The sequence below is a fragment of the Gopherus evgoodei genome, chromosome 12, assembly GCF_007399415.2.
Source record: "Gopherus evgoodei ecotype Sinaloan lineage chromosome 12, rGopEvg1_v1.p, whole genome shotgun sequence".
Classification (NCBI taxonomy): Eukaryota; Metazoa; Chordata; order Testudines; family Testudinidae; genus Gopherus; species Gopherus evgoodei.
Window position 1 is genome coordinate 34,862,936 of NC_044333.1, and position 20,296 is coordinate 34,883,231.

Consider the following 20,296-nt stretch of genomic DNA (forward strand, 5'->3'; position numbering starts at 1 on the left):
GATGAGCTACATGCCATTTACGGGGGGGGGAGGGTGCCCCTGCAACAACCCCACCCGTTGCTTCCATCCTCCCCAACCTTCCTGGGCTACCGTGGCAGTATTCCCCCCATTTGTGTCATGAAGTTATAAAGAATGCAGGAATAAGAAACAGTTACTTGTTAGTGAGATAAAATGAGGAGGAGGCAGTCTCCAGCTGCTATGATAGTCCAGGCAGGACATTAAGCGGTGTGGGGGAGAGGAGCCCAGCATCCCGCTGCTATGACAGTCCAGGCAGTACAGAATCTTTTCTTTACACATGAAAGGGAGGGGGCTGATTGAAGCTCAGCCCCCAGTTGCTATGATGAAGACAGTTACCAGCCATTCTGTAACATCTACTGGGAATGACCAGGAATCATTCCTATTTTTACCCAGGCGTCTCCCCCCCCCAGCCGGCCTCACTTGAGGCCAGCCAGGGGTATTCAGCAGCTATCAAGCATATTGTACCGTCTGCCACCAGGGAGGGAAGAGGAGCGGATACTGCTCTTTACTGCTGCAGTATCGTGTCTATCAGCAGCATGCAGTAGACATAGAGTGACATTAAAAAAAGTCAAGAAACGATTTTTTTCCCTTTTCTTTCACGTCGGGGGGGGGGAGGGGTACATTGACGAGCTATACCCTGAACCACGCCGGACAATGTGTTTAAACCTACAGGCACTGGGAGCTCAGCCAAGAATGCAAATACTTTTTGGAGACTGCTGGGGACTGTGGGATAGCTGGAGTCCTCAATGCCCTCTCCCTCCCTCCATGACATCCATTTGATTCTTTGGCTTTCCGTTACGCTTGTCACGCAGCACTGTGTAGCCTGGAGATATTTTTCAAAAGCTTTGGCATTTTGTCTTCTGTAACGGAACTCTGACAGAACAGATTTGTCTCCCCATACAGCGATCAGATCCAGTATCTCCCGTACAGTCCATGCTGGAGCTTTTTTTGGATTTGGGACTGCATCGCCACCCGTGCTGATCAGAGCTCCACACTGGGCAAACAGAAAATGAAATTCAAAAGTTCGTGGGGATTTTCCTGTTTACGTGGCCACTGCATCTGAGTTCAGATTGCTGTCCAGAGCGATCAGAGTGGTACACTGTGGGATACCCACGGAGGCCAATACCGTCGATTTGCGGCCACACTAACCCTAATCCGATATGGTAATACCGATTTTACGCTGCTACTCCTCTCATTGGGGAGGAGTACAAAAACCGATTTAAAGAGCCCTTTATATCAATATAAAGGGCCTCGTAGTGTGGACGGGTACAGCGTTAAATCGGTTTAACGCTGCTAAAATCGGTTTAAATGCATAATGTAGGGCTGTAAGGAGATGTTTAGTTTTCCTTTTTCACTATATACTTTTCTTTCAAGTACAGATGAAATGAGCATCTAAGAAAGGAGCTGGACAATGGGTGATGGAGAATATAGGTTCCTTTAAAACAGAAAAGAGAGACTCCATTTAGCATATCTTTACTTTCTTCCTGACCTACCTCTCTTTTTACTCAACCTCAGATAGTACATCCATTCACTCCATGCTTCAGTCACTCCCCATCACAGCACTTCCCAGTCGATATTTAATTCTCACACACTTTCACCTTGTGCATTCACCATCTGCAAGAGAACTCCTTGCAAACTCTGCTTTGAACACTGCCATCATAATGCCATACAAGAAGGTTCACATCATTCTGAAGTCACAAGGTTGGCTAGATTCCATTACATCTATTATTGCTTCTCCTTTTTGACCTTGGGAAGGGAGTCTTTTTGTGCTGATGGAGTTGCAGGCCCATAGTCCAACTGTCCCCTATTAGTGTAATGATAGCACTGTGTTCTTCAGAATGTTGGCAATATGATAAAAAGTACCTGCCCATGAGAGGAAAAGAACAGAAAAAGAAAGAAATAACTAATCATGAAAGTTCTCCTACTATAATCCTTAAATGATTCTCCTTATATTACGACACTTTGATATACCACTGCTATTTCCATTCAGGGAATGCTGCACAAACAGGAGATATGACAGATAGTTTGATGGAAACTCATGTACTTCCTCTCTGAGATTCTGCATGTGATAGACTTTATTCATCAGCTTGAGAAAAGAGAATCTTCGGCTTGCCTGGAAGAGTTATTACGTGCAGACAGTGTGAAATACCTTACCTCTGGCCAGAATTTCCCTCCCCTTCACCTCCCACTTCCCCTAGAAAATGGATACTTGTTAGAAGTTTGATCCAAAATTCAAACAAATTTTGTGTTATTGCACATAAAGCTACCTCCTTCCATCTGTACCTCCTGGCACACTATGAAACTTTCCATAGTTCTTAACTGACTCCAAAAAAGAGTTTTCAGACTGGGCCAACTTCATACATATCTCTGCTGGAGGGGCTTGTAAATCTAGGGCATCACACCCACTAGTTGGCACACTCTGAAATGCCAGAAGTTTGGGGAATTGATTACGTTTCATTGCTAAAATATTCTAGAAATACAAGTTGTTCTGATGCATATACAAGTTGTTCTGATGCTCGCCAAGGACCACAGGAAGAGGCTTAACCACTGTTGAAACATCTGCTGTAGGCAGCACAGATTGTGATCAGCTGCAAGTGAATAACCATCTTCACTGGGAAATTGGTTCTTTAACAGTTGAGAGGTACAATGCAAAAAGTGACACAATATTTGATAGGATGCTTAGGCTTCTTATCTTATTATTCAGCTTCTTTTTCTCATCTATCCTAAGGATTCTGCCTTGGAGAAGGTCTCACTTACATTGTAATTTCTATTCCATGGTCAGAGCTCTGTGCAACATTGCAACTTCTCAGCAGGATTAAAATGCAATTCTGTCTTGCAGTCTTAAAGGGATCAAAATGTTTTTGTTGCATCACTCAAACTGTGCAACAGCTTTACAAAGTCCAAGGCTGTATTACAATTTCCTTGGATTTTGCAGGGTACAGTATAGTTTGGGGGAATTGTTAAAACATGATTCAGTCCCATCTACGCTACAGAATCAAATTGTGCTTTAGTCTGTAATGTAAGCCTGGTTACAAATAGCTATTCCAACATGGTGGCAATTAAAATGTAGGTGGAATTTCGGCCAGAAAAATCAACAAACCTGTTCATTGTTCAATGAGGCTAAAAGGTCTTGCCTCGTTTGTATAAAATATGGTGGTATACATGGGCACAATTAACAGTGAGAGCAATTACCAATTGGAACAAATTACCAAGGGGTATGGTAAAATACTGCTTTCTTAGGGTTTTTAAATCAGAATTGGATGTTTTTGAAAATATACACTAGTTCAACCATAAATTGTGTGGCTCAATGCTGGTGGAGTTCTAAAGGCCAGGAGGTCAGACTAGATTATCCTAATTGTCCCTTCTGGCCTCAGAGTTTGTGAATAATTTGACCCAATATATATGGCCTAGACAGATATTTCTCAATACTTAGCATAATAGATATGAATGTTTTTCCTGTTTGATTTCTAGGAGTGGAGTCTCACAGAAAAATCAGACCAAGAATGCCCTGTACTTTATTTTTGTCCTCAATGTGTTAGCAGCAAGTACATGTACTATGTGACTGTGTGTGGGACTACACAGTGAAGAGTTAGGATAATTTGTTGCTATTTTCTTTTTCATCAAATAATAATTTCCTTTTCAGTTCTGAATGATCGTTAGCTTGAAGTTCTTTATCAGCCATGTTGAAATTATGACATCTCCTATGTTGGGAAGAGTGCATTTCTTGACATTTTATTTTCTATTCAAATCTGTACTCAGCCCTAATACATTTTAAGTCTAGCAACATACTTATTAATATATTCAGAAGTACAATACTTACCGTTCAAAGCTCAAATCAACCAAATAGGGGTGGCGAGCTGATTTATGTTTTTAAAAAGCAACAGATGCAATTTAATCCATTCAGAAATTATGGGTTCACAGAACATTAAGTACTGACTGTGGCAGTAGTTATACATATGACCTTTATTACACTAGAATTTTGGCTGGCAAAGTTTGCTCCCTGGTCACGTTCAGTAATATTCTTTTGTTTGTTCTTTCTTTCATTGTTTTGTCATTATGCACCCATGCAGAAACACTATGCATTGGTAAGTATATAAAAACAGCCTTTAGATGTTCCCTTCCCTCTGGGCACTCCTTCCAAAACATAATCTTCACAACAGCAAAAAATTGCATTATATCACTTAAATTCACAGCAAATGCCCTCACTGCCCACCTTCCACACAATCAGTAAAATCAGCATGGATGCATTTCCTTTACCACAGCCAGGAGGAGATCATCAACTAAGGATACTTGGGCAGATTCTCTCTTAGTCCCCTAAATCTCCAATCCTTTCATTAAATCGACCTTCCTCTGCTACAATATGCAGACCACAATCTTAGCCTCCTTTTTCTTTTAAATCATCATTCAGATATGTGATATCAGCAATATTAAAATGCCTCAGAGGTTCTCCATAAAGAGGAACAAAATCTGCACTGCAATTCCTACTGCAGTCAATCGGAATTGTAACCATTTGATAGCTTAAAAAAAAAAAAGTACAAATGCATTCAAAATGATGATGGTCAATTTCATATCTTCAGGAAGATCTTTCCTGATGTACAATTCAATTATTTTCTGTCTCTCTTCCATCCCCCTTGAGAATATTATGTATTAAGAAGAAAATAAGGAAGCAGCTAGAAGAAATATCATCATTTTATAAGAAATAAAGTAGCCAACAGCTTGAACTATTACAGTAAAACAGTGAAAATTACTGAAGGCTACTCAAATGATTTATATTTTGCACTCTGCTCTTTAAAAGGATATTGTATCTAGTTACGTCGTCAAATCGTGGTCATTTTATAATAAGAGCTTACAATTTCGTAGCACCTCTCATCTAAATGGTTCCCGACGTGCTTCATATGTTAATGTTCAAACTGTGTAAGGAAAACCTTAAATACACTACAGTAATACAGCTACCTCTAGAGTGAAGAACAGCAATTGTCTGTGTGAGCACTGTCAAGGCTACACACCACTTAAACTAAATTTCATCCAAAAAAAAAAACAAAAACCCACAGGAGAGAGTTATGAGGGGAGAATATAATTTTCCAAGCTGCAATTTGGCAAGGTCACAGGGTTAACAACAGCTTTATTCGTACAAAAAGTTCAGTAAATCTTTAATGGTCACAGTGGGTCATGTCCTCTGTTTTACATTGAACACTGTGCCCCCTAACACCATGCCAGGGCATTTGATCACTATTGGACTCCGAAGGAAGAGTGATCAAATGGATCACTAACATCACTTTGTGAGACACCCATATGTTAATGGAATATTTCTATGCAGGCTCTAATCTGGCAAGCTTGGGACGTCTGATGGGATCATAATGCCACGTGATTTGGTTTATCATTGGCCAGAAAGTCTGGTTTGTGTCTCCAAGTGAATTCCACTATAAATGTCAGCAATTGTCAGATTCTCTCTGCTGGGTTTTTTGACACATCAAACCTGTGTGATCACACCAAAGATCCCTGTGTCCTGGGAAGTATTCTAGGCATAATACCATAGCAAACCTTCTAGCCTCTTACCAAACAAATGCATAAATACTATATATACACATCTCACAGCTACCACTGAATAGCAGTATGAAAAGATAAAAGATATAAAAAATATAAAATATGGAACTTTAATAAACCTAATTTGCAAAAACCTGCATATCTAGAACTCATGTTTTAAATACAAGGGATTGTGGGAAAGAATAGACGTGAGGTGGTTCTAAAGGGTAATGTTGGGGAATATAGAGGATTGAGCTCCCTCTGGCAGCTTTCTTTAGTCCTCTTATGGATCTGTGTGTATTAATATATATCATCATCTTTCATCATTCATGAGATCTTGACAGGAAAACAAATGCCATGACGATAACACACGCAACACCTTCAACTAGAATGGTGCTCTGATTAATGAAAACTGACTTGCAGTTTTAATTTGGTTGTTCTTGAGTAGGGCCAACAGTGTGTGGAATCCTAATGAGCCTTGATATACAGATCATCAATTCAAGCACGTTTTTCTCACATTGCATTTGCTATTCCTTGCAGCTCTTTACTTCAGGCTGGGTTGGTGTCCGAGTCTAAGGCAGAATTTGCTCAATGGCCTTACAAAGGGCAGAACTTCGTGCTCGTACTCATTGCTGGATGCTAGTCACCCATGGTACCCCAGTGTATTTATTATTATGGACACATCATGAATAAAATCTCACCTATTGCTTTAAGTTACAATTTTGGCCAGGAAGGCAATTTTCAGAGAGTTTAAGATAGAGTGTGGAGTTTTGATCAAGGTCGAGTGTTTAAATTTGCTGATGCTGCAGTCCCATTAGCTGATCTCTTAAGATATCAGTTCTAAATGGTGGAACTCCCTTAAGATCTGTTGTTCCTCTGATATTTTTCCCATCTTGAACTGCACCAAATCAGTAAAATTAGGCCCTTTCCCATATAGAACCAACACTTTAAATGTTATTGTTTCATCATCCTTTTTTTGATATTATAGAACTTCCTTCCCAGTTCCAGGGCAAAGGGGTTAGATTTGAATGTTTGATTTGAGCCCATTTGTAGAAATAAGGCATATAACACTTTTGAATGAGTTAAACTTACAGAGCCAAATCCTCAGCTGTAATAAATGAGCATATATAGCTCCATTGACTTCCTATGGCAACTTACACCAGTTAAGCATCTGTCTCGAGGTGTTCTATTTATAATTTTTTTTATGTGGGTGCTGATGGCAGCAGTTTAAATAAAGTTCTGAACTCATCAATTTTATTCTTAATTGATAGGGTGCTTTGGGGATGTGCGGATATTTAAAATGAGTAAAATCAATTAACTCTCGATCTAATTATATGTGTTAGCTACTGTAGGGGGTTTTAGAGCATGGCAGTAGCTTTTCCCTATTCAGCACCCTGCCTTAAGAGTATAAATCTTGCATTTTGAGAGATGATGAACCTATCACTCTGTTTCCCCCATTTCCAAAACTAGCTTGAGTTCTGAGTTCATTTTTTTAACCCTTCTTTTTTCGCTTTTGGTTTTTAAGGGGGAGTCATTGTTACTACAACATGTTTTTCTAGTCACTGTGGAGTCTGTTCTGTGTATAAAAGGGCCCTCCAGACTAGAATGAAGCCAGAGGTTGGCCTTTATATAACATATACTGTATTTTTTGTCCACAGTAAGAATTTTTTTCTCTCTCTGTCTTCTCCTTCTTTCACACACTCATATGAGTGATAAGAGTCTTCACATTATCCATGTACTAAATCACAGAGCCAATGTGATAATTTATCATGCACATTTGATCACTTGCACATTTGATCACTTGCACATTTGATCCATCTCCCCTGGATTTAGTATAAGGGTATGTCTTCACTACCGGCCGGATTGGCGGGCAGCGATCGATCCAGCGGGGATCAATTTATCGCATCTAGTCTAGATGCGATAAATCAATCCCCGAGCACTCTCCTGTCAACTCCTGTACTCCAGCTCTGCGAGAGGCTCAGGCAGAGTCGACAGGGGAGCAGCAGCAGTTGACTCACAGTAGTGAAGACACCATGGTAAGTAGATCTAAGTACGTTGACTTAATCTATGTTATTCACGTAGCTGAAGTTGCGTAACTTAGATTGATTCCCCCCTCCCCCCAGTGTAGACCAAACCTAAGAGCTCATCTACATGGGGAAAAACCCACAGTAGATGATGGGCACTAGCTGGTGCATGTACACCACACTAACACCCCATGTGAACACTCTTACTGCACACTAAGAGTACCTTTGAGCACATTAGCTTAATGCACTTTGGAAGTGTGCTAAACTAATTTGCCTAGGGGAACACTTTAGTGCACAGTCGGTGTCCTAACAGAGAGTGAGTCCGGAGTAGCTAAAGTGCTTTAAATTCACACTCTAGCTTACTGTGTATTAACTTCCTCATGTGGACAAGCCCTAACATTCCAAACTCTAAGCAGCTTCAAATAGTCACTTGCTTTGATGGTCATCTGAAGTGCTTGTAAATTGCAGGACACCTAGGTTAATGTAACTTGAAGGTTGGAATTATCAGGTTTAACATTGTTGTCTTTCCCAGAGGAGTTTCAGTTACTTGACTGGCTGGTATCATAAGCTCTGAAGGTTTCTGGCCACACCAGGTCTAACTGCCCTTTTCTGAATTGCTAACTCACTGTCATTGAAACCACTGGGAGTTCCTCCTGAAAAAGGAGTAGGTAAGAGTGCCGAGTACATAAGAGAACCACCCTTAGTTAAGATATTGTTAAATCAAATGTCCTTAAACTGACTTTCATGGTCTGTGAACTGGCTGAAAAACCTTAGAATTTCTGCCAGCTTTTCCATCAGAGTCCAGCATCATAACTGGGGAGTTCTTCTTTATTTACCTTAAGGGATAGATCTTCAAAAGGACCCAGCTCCAAATTAGGCACCTAATGAAACATGACCACATTTTCAAATTGTTCAGCACGCAGGACTCTTGGTATTCTTGATGGGAGCTGCAGGGGAGCACTGAGTGCATATGAAAAATCTGTCCACTTGATTCAAAGGTGGCATTTTCAAAAATACCTTCTTGAATTAGGAGCATGAGTCCCAATCCCTCCATTGGGCCTTGACCCTGTCTTTGTTGATGTCAGTGGCAAAGCCCCCATTGATTTTAATGGTGCAGGATCATGGCCTAGGGGCTTAAATGGGAGCTGAGCCCTCTTGAAATCTGGCCCCCTATATAAGTGTCTAAATGAGAGGTGTTGGGTCCTGAACACTTTTGAACATCTGGCCTTTGCAGTGCATGTCTAGTAATTGTATAGAGCCAAGACTGAGAAAAAGCTTAAAATATGGAATCTGCTGATTTTTTTTTAAGTAAAAAATGTCAATAATAGTAAATGCTCATCTTGCTACTGAGTTGTGGCTGCAGTGGGGCTGGGAGAAATGGAAGCACCTTGAGAGTGGGAGCAGATGCATGAAAACTCAACTAGGAACAACTAGGGCCATGTGCCACATGCGTCGTCCTCTTCTCCTCCTCCCCTTCCCTTGTCTTCAATATGTGTGTGGGGTGATTGCGCCTTTCCCTTTCCCTTCTTCCCACCTCTTGTACTGCAGGACTCAGGGAAGGGAAAAGCTCTCGGCACTGGAGACTCACCTGCTCACCGCTGCTGCCATTGGTCAGTGGTGGGTGATAATAGGAGGGGAAAACTGGAGGGGAAGGAAGGTGGCTGCTGTTTGCTGCCTAGGCAAATAGCTATTTTTGGCCTCCCGGTACAGTGGCCACGAGCACTGCCATCCATGGTGAGAGGGTCTGCACCAATATCTTGCACACCATAGAGCACCCTCATCTTATCTCTGCTATCTCCAGCATGAAGGAGGGAAGTGGGCTGGGATGCTGGTTTTCAGGCAGGGTGCCCTGGCATGCCTGAGTGTATCATAGTGTTGACACCCACCCTGAGGTTTATAGTCTACATGGGCCACCGGTGCCAGTTGAGACCCACCTCTAAGAAATCATGAGGCAGTGTGGTGTTGGGTTAGAAAATGGTCTGGTGTTAGGTCCCTGTGACCCAGTGGACTGCCTGGGCTCTGATCCTGAGTACAACAATGCATGGTGAGAGGGTACGCCTTAATGTCTTTCACAGCCTATTGCTGGCTTCATCTTATCTCTGGTCTGGAGGAGGGAAGCCGGGCAGGACTTTTGCTTCCAGTCAGGGTCCCTGGGCAGGCCTGAGGGCGTAGAGGGGGCATAGCCTTCACACTCACCCTCATGTTTGCTGCCCCTGGGGCTATTGGAGTGACAGTTGAGGTCTGTACTGGAACAGCCGCACTGGGTAGTGTGAGGTTTTGGCTACCCAGTTTGTTAATAGTTTTAAATAAAGTTCAGTCCTCCACATTTAACCATACTGTAGTGTATGTTTCTCATTGTTCCTGGGTCAGCATCCAATAAACCTTACAGGGCTGCAGAACTTAAACTGTTAACAGACTGGAGAGGGATCACTACTGAATTTGCTAATTCAACAAATCAATCATGGGACTGAACTTGAAAGCTGATTTCAACAGAAGTTACAGGTGCTTAGCACCTCTGAGATTCAGACCCTAAATGCTACAAGAAATGGTGGATTCTTTCAAAACATGAGACCCGAACAAGTGTGCTTTATAAGTTACAGCACTTTTCTATGTGGAGTGGAGCACCTTCTTGGTAACCATTGCTCCATTATATCTGAAGTTCTTAAAATATTGTATTTTCTTTTGATCAATTTGAAGTCAACTTAACATATTGTTAAAGTATAATTTCAGGTTAATTAAGCTGTAAATGAGCTTAATGATCTGCCCAAACCAAAGCTCAATAACAAGCTATGTATTAACTCCAAAAATCAAAAGAAGCTTTAAATTTCTTGCCAACTGTATTGAAGACGATAGAAACAGACAATCAATAATGTTGCCCTTCTTAGAAAATCAAGTCTGAAGCTGAAGAGCTTGAAATAAATGAATTTTAAAGCATGCACTCAAATTCTCCAGATAAATTCAAAAAGGGCTTATGAATCTAAGTCAAGTCTGTTGGAAGAAATGAAAAAGAGGACACTGAAGACAGAAAAAGACATAGTTGCCTCCCCTGTATTTTAGTATTGGGGATCAAATCTTACCTACAAGTAACCAGATTGCAAAGTCTATATTGTAATAAGATTATAGTTTAGATCTTCTATCTTGGGTAATATTTGGAAATCCCTGTAACCAGTGATGAGCTGCCAAAGTCTTAAGAACTGGTTCCCTACCGGGTCTTCAGTGGCACGTTGGTGGCGGGCCCTTCAGTGCCGCCGAAGACCCGGAGCAAGTGAAGGACCCGCCACCGAAGACCCGGTAGTGAACCACCTGGTGACTACAATCCCCCTGTTCCCCCCATCCAACCCCCAACCACGTCCTGCCCCCAACTGCCCCCCTCAGAACTCGCAACCCGTGAACCCCCTTGCTCCTTGTCCCCTGACCACCCCCTCCCGAGACCCCCCACACTAACTGCCCCCCAGGACCCTACCCCCACCCAACCACCCCGTTCCCTGTCCTCTGTCCCCTGACTACCTCCCCTAGAACCTCTACCCCCTCTAGGGTGACCAGATGTCCCGATTTTATAGAGACAGTCCTGATATTCTGGGCTTTTTCTTATATTGGAACTTATTACCCCCCACACTGTGTCCTGATTTTTCATACTTGCTGTCTGGCCACCCTAGCCCCCTCCAGCTGCTCCCTGCCCATTATCCAACCCCTTCTCCAAGTCCCGGCCCAGCCCCCTTACCATGCTGCTCAGGGCAGCATTTATGGATGCCGCGCAGCCCACTGGAGCTCGCAGTCCCACCCCCTTAGCACTCAAAGCAGCAGGAGCTGCAGAGCTGCCCAGGAGCGGTTCAGAGTGCAGGCGCCAGCAGCGTGGCACACTGAGGCTCTGTGAGAGGGGGGAAGGTGGGGGAAGGGCAGGGGGAGCCTCCCCAGCCAGGAGCTCAGGCGAGCTGGATGTGGCCCTCGGGCAGGTGTAACGACAGAAAAGCTTCCCTCTCCCGATTGCCCACCCCTTTAACAACAAGTTCTAAACCAGCTTTTAAAATTAACAACTAGTTCATGCGAACTGGTGTGAACCAGCTCCAGCTCACCACTGCCTGTAACCTCCCAAAATGTTTAATTATTATGGGGGGAGTGAGGTTGATAAGATAGAGCAAAGGACTCCCCATCACTACTCCTTGGGCAGAAGTATTGACACTGCTAGAGTTGCATAATGGATGAATTTTGTCCCTGGGAATAAAAAAGAGTATTGCCACTGGCAAAGCAGCCACAGGCAAACCAGTTAGGGGAATGGGGGCTACTTACATTAGTGAAGTTTGCAGGATGGGGACAATGAGGGGCTAATCCTGAGAGATGCTGAGATCTCCCAGCTCCTAATAATCTAAAATTGAGCTGCAGGTGATCTGTACTTCTCAAGATTGGGCCTTAAGTTTCTGTGAGCCTCAGTTTATCCATCCATAAAATGGATATATCAAAATTCTTCCCCACCACAAGAACATGAAGAGATGTATTCATTACATGAATTAATATAAAGTGCTTCAGCTGCCAGTGCTTTAGAAGTGAGGAATGTTGTTGTATCTGAAATTCATGTGCATCTGCAATGTTTACCTAATATACTCCTGCTATGCGAGAATAGCATTCATATACAGTTTGCCTGGACCATAATCAAGTTGTAGATTACCCAGGTAAGATTTGGTTACTTGACCTGTAAAATAGCTGCAAACTTCCCATAATGACAGTTCTTCCCTCTGAAAAGAGAATGTCATGCATGATAGTTATGGGAACTACATAGTAAAATGAACGGCAATTATTCTATGCCAGAGAAACTCATTGGGGAAAAAGCAGGACAGGGACACAAGTCAAATATTTTATTTATTTATGACACTGTAATGAGCAGTTAAAAGAAGGGGACTTTGTAAAAAATCAAAAGGCAAGAATCTTAAAAGAAGAATGAGTTGTATTCTATCCACCCTTTTGCTTTCTCAGTTCTGAATATTTCTTTTTCCAGTAGTTGTGCACTTCCGCACCTCTGTGTGTTATCTGTAGGGCATTAACTGAAGTTACTAGATGATTTTTTTTTTCTTCTCAGTCAAGTGCTTTCAAAGGATGTTTTCTATCACATTGTTACTTATCTACAATCTATCAAGAATAGAGGCAGTGCAGTAGTAATGCAGCACCTTATTCTTCATGCTCTGGGAATGTATTATTTATGGCCTATGAAATTCAGTTTCACTCAAGTATTACATCTTTCTCCTGATGTAAATAATTAATGCAGGCTTGAACAAAAAAATGTATGTGGTCATTACTAGAAAATAGTAACTATTATTATTGTTACTAATGCTAATAACAATTACTGTTTTAGTTCCAAGCCACAGTAAAGGAAGGAGTCACAGGAGTGATAGTGAATTTATCTGTTGAAGACCGCGATGATCCAGCAACAGGAGCTTGGAGAGCTGTGTATACCATTATTAATGGAAACCCAGGACAGAGTTTTGAAATCCATACCAATCCAAAGACGAATGAAGGAATGCTCTCTGTTGTCAAGGTAAGAACAACTTGCTTTTGTGTAATTTATTATTACTGTGAGGTGCATTACACACCAAAAGGACCAACTACTGGAACTGGCTAGTCAAAAGTATGTTGTTGGCTAGCAATTCCGTTTAGGCAATACATGTCACTCCTTTTGTGTTACAATAACCATGATGGATCCTGCTTACTGGAAGCTAGTAGCCCTGCTACTATGTTAGAGTACATGATGGGGTTTGTCATGTGGCTATATATACACAGAAAATGAGACAGAGGCAGCTTGTCTGGTGCTGAACTTGGACTGGCCAGCAGGATGTAGTCAATGATGGTGATGGAGACTCTCTCGCTTTGTGCTTAATTCTGTCACTTACAAGCTTGGGTGAATGTTAAATGTGCTCTTTGCATCTGGTACTCTGATTTCTTGACGTGTCTTACAGCCTTTAGACTACGAGATCTCAGCATTCCACACACTGCTGATCAAAGTAGAAAATGAAGAGCCGCTGGTTCCAGACATAGCCTACGGCCCCAGTTCTACAGCAACAGTTCAGATCACTGTTCTGGATGTAAACGAAGGCCCTGTTTTCCACCCAGACCCAATGACAGTGACCAAACAAGAAAACATCCCCATAGGCAGTGTTGTGTTAACAGTAAGCGCCACAGATCCAGATACCTTGCAACACCAGACAATTAGGTGAGTGAAATATTCTTTACTCTAAGTCTACCAAAAAGTGAATACAAATGTCTGTTGTGCATGCAGAGCTTGACTTTTAGTACCTCATTAAATTAAATTCATTTGGGATCTGGATAATAAGGAGTGAGGATTTCTTTTTTCATAATGAAGAGCTTCATTATCAGAAAGTCAAAGAACTACATTAGGCAGGTGACAATAGTTTTCCAAGTTGTAAGTTAATGCAATAGAACAATCTAGCTCCACAAGCGGTGGAGTGAAATATTTATGGTACAGAGTACTTCCCCCGCTCCCGACCCCTGCCTAGGAGATCGCAAGAAAACTGGTGGTGGTGGTTTTTTTTTAATTTTAAACTAGTTTATGAGAATAATTTCTCTGTTTTTCAGATGGATGAACCAGGCTTATATTTATTTCTAACGTCTTTAGTGAAGTAATTATTATCCACCGAGATTCAAGGGCTACAGGGATAATAAATGCTCCTCAACTAAGCAGTGGCATCTAATAATAAACTTACTTCTGGATAAAGGCCAACTAAGAGAAATGCAAGGATCATAGACTCACAGAAATGGGGGGCTGGAAGGGATCTTGAGAGGTCATCTAGTCTAGCCCTCCGCACTGACACAGGACCAAATAAACCTAAACTACCCCAACGGGTGTTTGCCTAAACTGTTCTTGAAAATTTTCAATGTCAGGAATCCCACAACCTACCAGGAAGCCTATCCCAGGACTTAACTATCTTTAAAGTTAGAAAGTTTTTCTCAATATCCAATCTAAATCTCCCTTGCTGCAGATTAAGATCATGACTTCTTGTCCTACCTTTGGTGGACATGGAGAACAACTGGTCACCATCCTCTTTATAACAGCCTTTAACTTTTCTCATAGGTTAGGTTTTCTAAACTTTTCATCAGTTTTGTTTCTTTCCTCTGGACTCTCCCATTTGTCCACATCTTGCCTAAAGTCTGGTACCCAGAATTGGACAGAGTACTCCATGTGAGACCTAAGCAGTGCTGAGTAGAATGGGACAACTACCTCCCTTATCTTACATACAACACTCATGTTAATACATCCCAGAATTATATTAAACTTTTTTGCAACTGCATCATATTGTTGATTCATATTCAATTTGTGATTCTCTATAACCCCCCAAGATCCCCATTTTATAGTTGTGCATTTGATTTTCCATCCTAAATGCAGTACTTTGCACTTGTATTGATTGAATTTCATTCATACCAATTGTCCAGTTTACCAAGGTCCATTTGCATTCTTATCCTATCATCCAAAGTGCTTGCAACTCCTCCCAGCTTGGTGTCATCCATACATTTTGGAAGCACACTCTCCACTCAGTTATCCAAGTCATTAATTAAAATATTAAATAGTACCAGACCCAGGGCAGACACACAAGGGAGCCCATAAGATTTGCTACCAGTTTGATAGTGAAACAATCAACACTAATCTATAATTCCTCGGGTCCTCTTTGTTCCCTTTTTTATCTAATGGTTGCAAGAATGTTTCAATTAGTTCCTAGGGTGAATTTCATCAGACCCTGCCGACTTGAATACATCTTATCTAAATACTCTTTAACCTGCTATTTCCCTATTTTGGCTTGCATTCCTTCTCTCTTGTTAATATTAATCATGTTGAGCATCTGATCACAATTAACTTTTTAATGAAGACTGAAGCACAATAGGTGTTAGGCACCAAAGCCTTTACTTGTTATTAGCTCTTCTTCCTCCCTAAGTAGTGGACTTACACTTTTCTTTGTCTTTTGCTTGCTCCTAGTGTATTTCTACAACAAATTCTTATTGCCTTTTATGTCCCTTGTTAGATGTAACTCATTTTGTGTCTTGGCCTTTCTGATTTTGTCTCTACATGCTGTGCTATTCTTATGTATTTATCCAAAGTAAATTGTCCATATTTCCACTTTTTGTAAGATTTCTTTTTGATTTTCAGGTTTTTCAAAAGCTCCTGATCAAGCCATATTCATTTCTTCCTATTCTTCCTGCCTTTCCTTCACACGAAGATTGTTTCCTCTTCTGCCTTCAATATTGTCTCTTTGCAAAACTGAACTCTTTTTTTTCCCCTTAGATATGCTCCCTTAGATATGGGACTTACCTACATGTTCTCTGAGTTTGTTCAGGTCTGCTTTTTTGAAGTTCATTTTCCTTATTGTGCTGTTCTTTCTTCTTCCTTTCCTCAAAATCGTGAAATCTATCATTTCATGGTCACTTTCATTTAAACTTCCTTCCATGATCAGATTAACAGCCAGTTCCTCCCTGTTTGTCACAATCAAGTCTTAAATGGCTGTCCTTGGTTACTTCCTCCACCTTCTGAAACAATAAGTTGTCTCCAATACTTTCTAAGAACATACTGAAGTTTTTGTGTTTTACTGTATTACTTATCCAACAGATATCTGAGTAGTTAATACCCCAACCCCTCATTACTTACCATTTTGGATGTTTGTTATTTGTTCTAGGAATGTTGCATCTACCTCCTCCTTGTGATTTGGTGGTCTCAAATAGACCCCTACCATGTTTTGTTTCCCCATTAATCTTCACTCAGAGACATTTAACTGGTCGGCCTTTCACCTCCTCCTAGATGTCAGAACAACTGTATATATTCTTGATGTGTAAAGCAACACTTCCTCTTTTTTCCCCTTCCTGTCCTTCCTGACCAAGCAATACTGCTCTATAGCAATTTCCAGTTATGATATTTACCCCCCTTCAAGTCTCAATGATGCCAATTAAGTTACAATTTAACTTGTGTACTAAGCCTTCCAGTTCTTCTTCTTTATTCCCCATACCCCTGGCAGTTGCATATAGACTTTTAAGATGTTAAGCAGATTCCCTCACTCTTTTCCATTTTGTTGCTTCTATGACGCAATTGTCATTTTACATTCCCTCCACCCGCATCTTCTAGTCCTCTATCAAGGTCATCTTTTTATATCTACTGGTGGGCTTTGGTAACTTGCCCCCTTTTGAGCCTAGTGTAAAGCCATCTTCTCTAGGTTGGCTAGTCAGTGTCCAAAAAACCACTTCCTCTTCTTGGTCAGGTGGACCTGATCTCTTCCCAACAGCCCTCCTTTTCAGAATAGCACCTCATGGTCGAGGAAGCCAAAGATGTCCTGTCAACACCTTCTGTACAGCTTTGCACTCCTCTCCAGGGTACATGTGTCTCTGCCTAGGCCCATATCCTCAACTGAGAGAATGGAAGAGAACCTTGTCTGCACCCCCACCTTCTTCACTCTTGCTCCCAGAGCCCTGTCATCATTGATCATGTGCTATGGGTCAGACCTGGCAGTATCATTAGTGCCCAAGTGGACGAGCAGCATGTGATAGTGCTCAGAAAGACGGATGAGCCTTGGCAAGCTTTCGGTAACGTCTCAGGGGCAGGTTCCAAGCAGGCAGTATGCCTCCTGTCTCACGTTAACAGATGAATGCTTCCATCCCCCTCAGAAGGGAGTCCCTGACTACCACTACCTTATGTCTTCTCCTCTTGGGGATGGTGGCCAGGAGCCCCCCCAGCCTTGGGGGGAGGGACAGGTGACTTCTTTTCCTCAGCCATTGGGGTCTGCTCCTCTCTTGTTGCCAGCACAGCATTCTGGAATGAGTGACTCACCCTTTCTCACTCAGCCACCTCTAACTGCTGGTCTAGTCAATAAAAATTGCACTGTCCTCACTTCAAAGAGCCCCACTTGAATTCAGGTATTAACCCACCTAACTGCAGGGTGATCTAGTCCAGACAGTCAGCAACTGAGCCTAGATTTCATCCACACCATACCACCCAGCAAACCAGTAAACTAACCCAGAGTCCTGCTGACCTGAATGACAAGATCCTAGCACAGAAAAGTGCTAATTTTTTGCCCGACAAAGTTAATCAATAGCAGGAAGGCAGAAAACCCCAGAGATATTCAGCATCTGGCTAGCTCCCTTGGCTGTCTTCCTCTCACCAGCCACATGATGTCTTCTGTACTACAGAAATATAATTCATACATATACCCTGTCTCTGAGGAACAGAGTTGGCAATTATTAAGTGCTACCATCTTTTCATATTTAAAAATGGAGAATCAATTTTAAAGCTATTTTATGGCATATGATTGCTATGTTCCTGGTGTGAATCTCCTGAGACCACAGGCTATATTAGGCAGCTTATGATGATGATCTACCAGTGTTCTGGGAAGGCTCCTGTAGAAAGAGAAAAATAATTTTTCAGTTCAAAAAAGCAGATTATTTTTATCGTTAAAAATGGTTCCTGGAGTCTCTGGTGAACCAGAGGAAAATTTAGAAAGAACACGCAAGTCATACAATGATGTTAGTCTCAAAATTGCATTTTCTTTGAAATGATGATAACTCTACCTTCCTGTGTATCAGAGCAGGAGTTTCAATTAGATGCTTAAACACTTGAGCTGGACGAGGGAAGCAAAACTGGATGGAGTGAGGACGTAGAATGCAGAAGGGAGGACCAGAGGCTGTAGCCTGGGAGTCCCTCTACAGATCAGCTGCCTTGTTGGTCATTAAAGATTGAGAGGGGGCCCGTGAGGAGAAAAGTCAGTGAGCAGCCACTTTTTGTAATATGCTTCCCAGGAGAGTTTCCAGTTAGAAATGGAGCCTTGTTGCAGGGAATTGAAGATGAATGGTAGAAAGGTGCCATAGAATAATGTAAGAGGGATTAAGAAACATTTTGCTCTGATTTCTCTATGGATTTTCTTGGGCAGTGCAGTCTGTGACCCCTTCTCCTGAGTCCTTACTGCATGAGGTTGCAAACACCATTTTCTTGAAGGAAGAATGATGTTTTGACTTTGATAAACTTCATGGAGATTTAGAAGTCATTTTTTACCCTTCTATATTTCCCTTTTTTCCATGAGAGGCAGCAACAAGGCTATGGATAAGCTTTGTAGCTGAAGTGGTGTTGGCCTGCTCCTGTGTTCCTTGTTTACCCTACACTCCAGGCAAAGTCAATTGAAACTTTGAGTGCCCAGTGATTGCAGGGCAGGCACTAAGGCTCTACCTGTAGAGACCAGAATGCCAGTCCATCTCAGATGTGTGGATTTGTCCATCATCATAAGCATTGTTTAGAAGTGACTGGGCTCTTCTTACAGATGATTAGTCTATGGATCATTAATGAAATTCAATGTAAATAAGCATGTATCAGCATAGTGTTGTGAAGGACTGGACTAGGACAGGGATTAAAACGATGTGAAGATGAATTTAAACAGGTAAGAGTACTCAACATTTAATGTAGGGGGAAAAGGTACTGCATATAATTAAAGATTTCAATTCCCTGCATCATCTCAAAAACGTCTAGTTAATAGGCTATGAAAATTTTGTTTTTCTGTATCAAGAGTACCTGCAAACGTTGTCATTTAAAAAATCAGTTTATCTGAAGGATGGATCTTAACTGATGACATTTCCCTTGTTTTTTAAATGTATTTATTTATTGAATGCATTTTTAGCCATTCATTTCATTTTAGTCTTTGCTCTGGGGAATTCTTATTTCATTCACTATTTTCATAGCTTTCTTTTGATGGATGGAAAAGAGCTGTGGAATTTCTATCATGTCAGATACAGCAATATGCCCCGCAGGTGCATTATTCAAAGCCTGACTCATATAGAAAAAAAGTCCCATATTCCTTTTTGTGTTGGTATTGAGTTTAGCATATACAGGCCTAAATTTATTGATAGTTTTAAGTATTTTCATGGGAGCTATTTGATAAGAAAAGGCTCATTAATTATTTGCAATGTTTGATCTTGTTCTGCTAAGAGAGCAGCCCCAAGAGAATAGGGAGTATACGTGAAATGGGTTAAGAAAATCAAGCAGTAGTTTTTTCTTATAATCCTGAATCTGCTATCTGTACTTCTCAACTAGACTTGCTGATTTTGCCAATTTTTTTAATGATTATGTTGGGAATGCAAATTTATAGGTGGTATTAGTGGATCACTGGGAACTCTAGTTTGCTTTTCAAATAGCGTTATGTAGCCAGCCAAGCAGCATAAATCCTTTTGCAATCTACCACTAGTCACAACTTGCTGCAAAGGACTCCTGAAATTCTGAGTAACAATAGCGCATAAGCTAAATGAAAAGTTCCCAGAGCTCACAACCTAATGTGGGCAATATCTGCACTGCCAAAAATTGGAATTTTCTTTTACCTAAAAGAGAGGTTTTCTTCTCTCATGCCAAACATCCAGAAAAAGCAAAACAATGAGGTGTAGATGGCTGAGAGTGGATAGTGATCATATACAAGGAAGTATTTTACAAGACAAGGACTATTAATTTTATAAGGAGAAAAACAAATGGGAATATAATAGAAGTATGGAAAATAGTGTGTAACTCAGGCTAATCAGGCTGTATATATCTAGTTTTTGATACAAGACATAGAAAACACTGAACAAAATAAATAATAGAGAAAAGGAAGGATTGTTCATGCAATGCAGTGTAATGAAGCAGTGGAACTCACTGCTACGGGGTATTATTGAAGCAAATAGTTTATGAAGAGTCAATAAAGGATTAGACATTTATATGAAAGGGAAAAGCATTTTCA

The 20,296-nt window shown here is 41.3% G+C and overlaps 1 protein-coding gene across 2 annotated transcripts in view; it reads left to right on the top strand.

Moving 5' to 3' along the window:
• Positions 1–20,296, top strand: part of CDH13 (cadherin 13) — a 749,109-nt gene that overhangs the window by 647,752 nt on the left and 81,061 nt on the right. For both annotated transcript variants that reach the window (XM_030581605.1, XM_030581606.1), the window contains 2 exons: positions 12,910–13,092; positions 13,511–13,764. In XM_030581605.1, the coding sequence (XP_030437465.1) occupies positions 12,910–13,092; positions 13,511–13,764 (437 nt within the window). The remainder of the gene's footprint in view (positions 1–12,909; positions 13,093–13,510; positions 13,765–20,296) is intronic.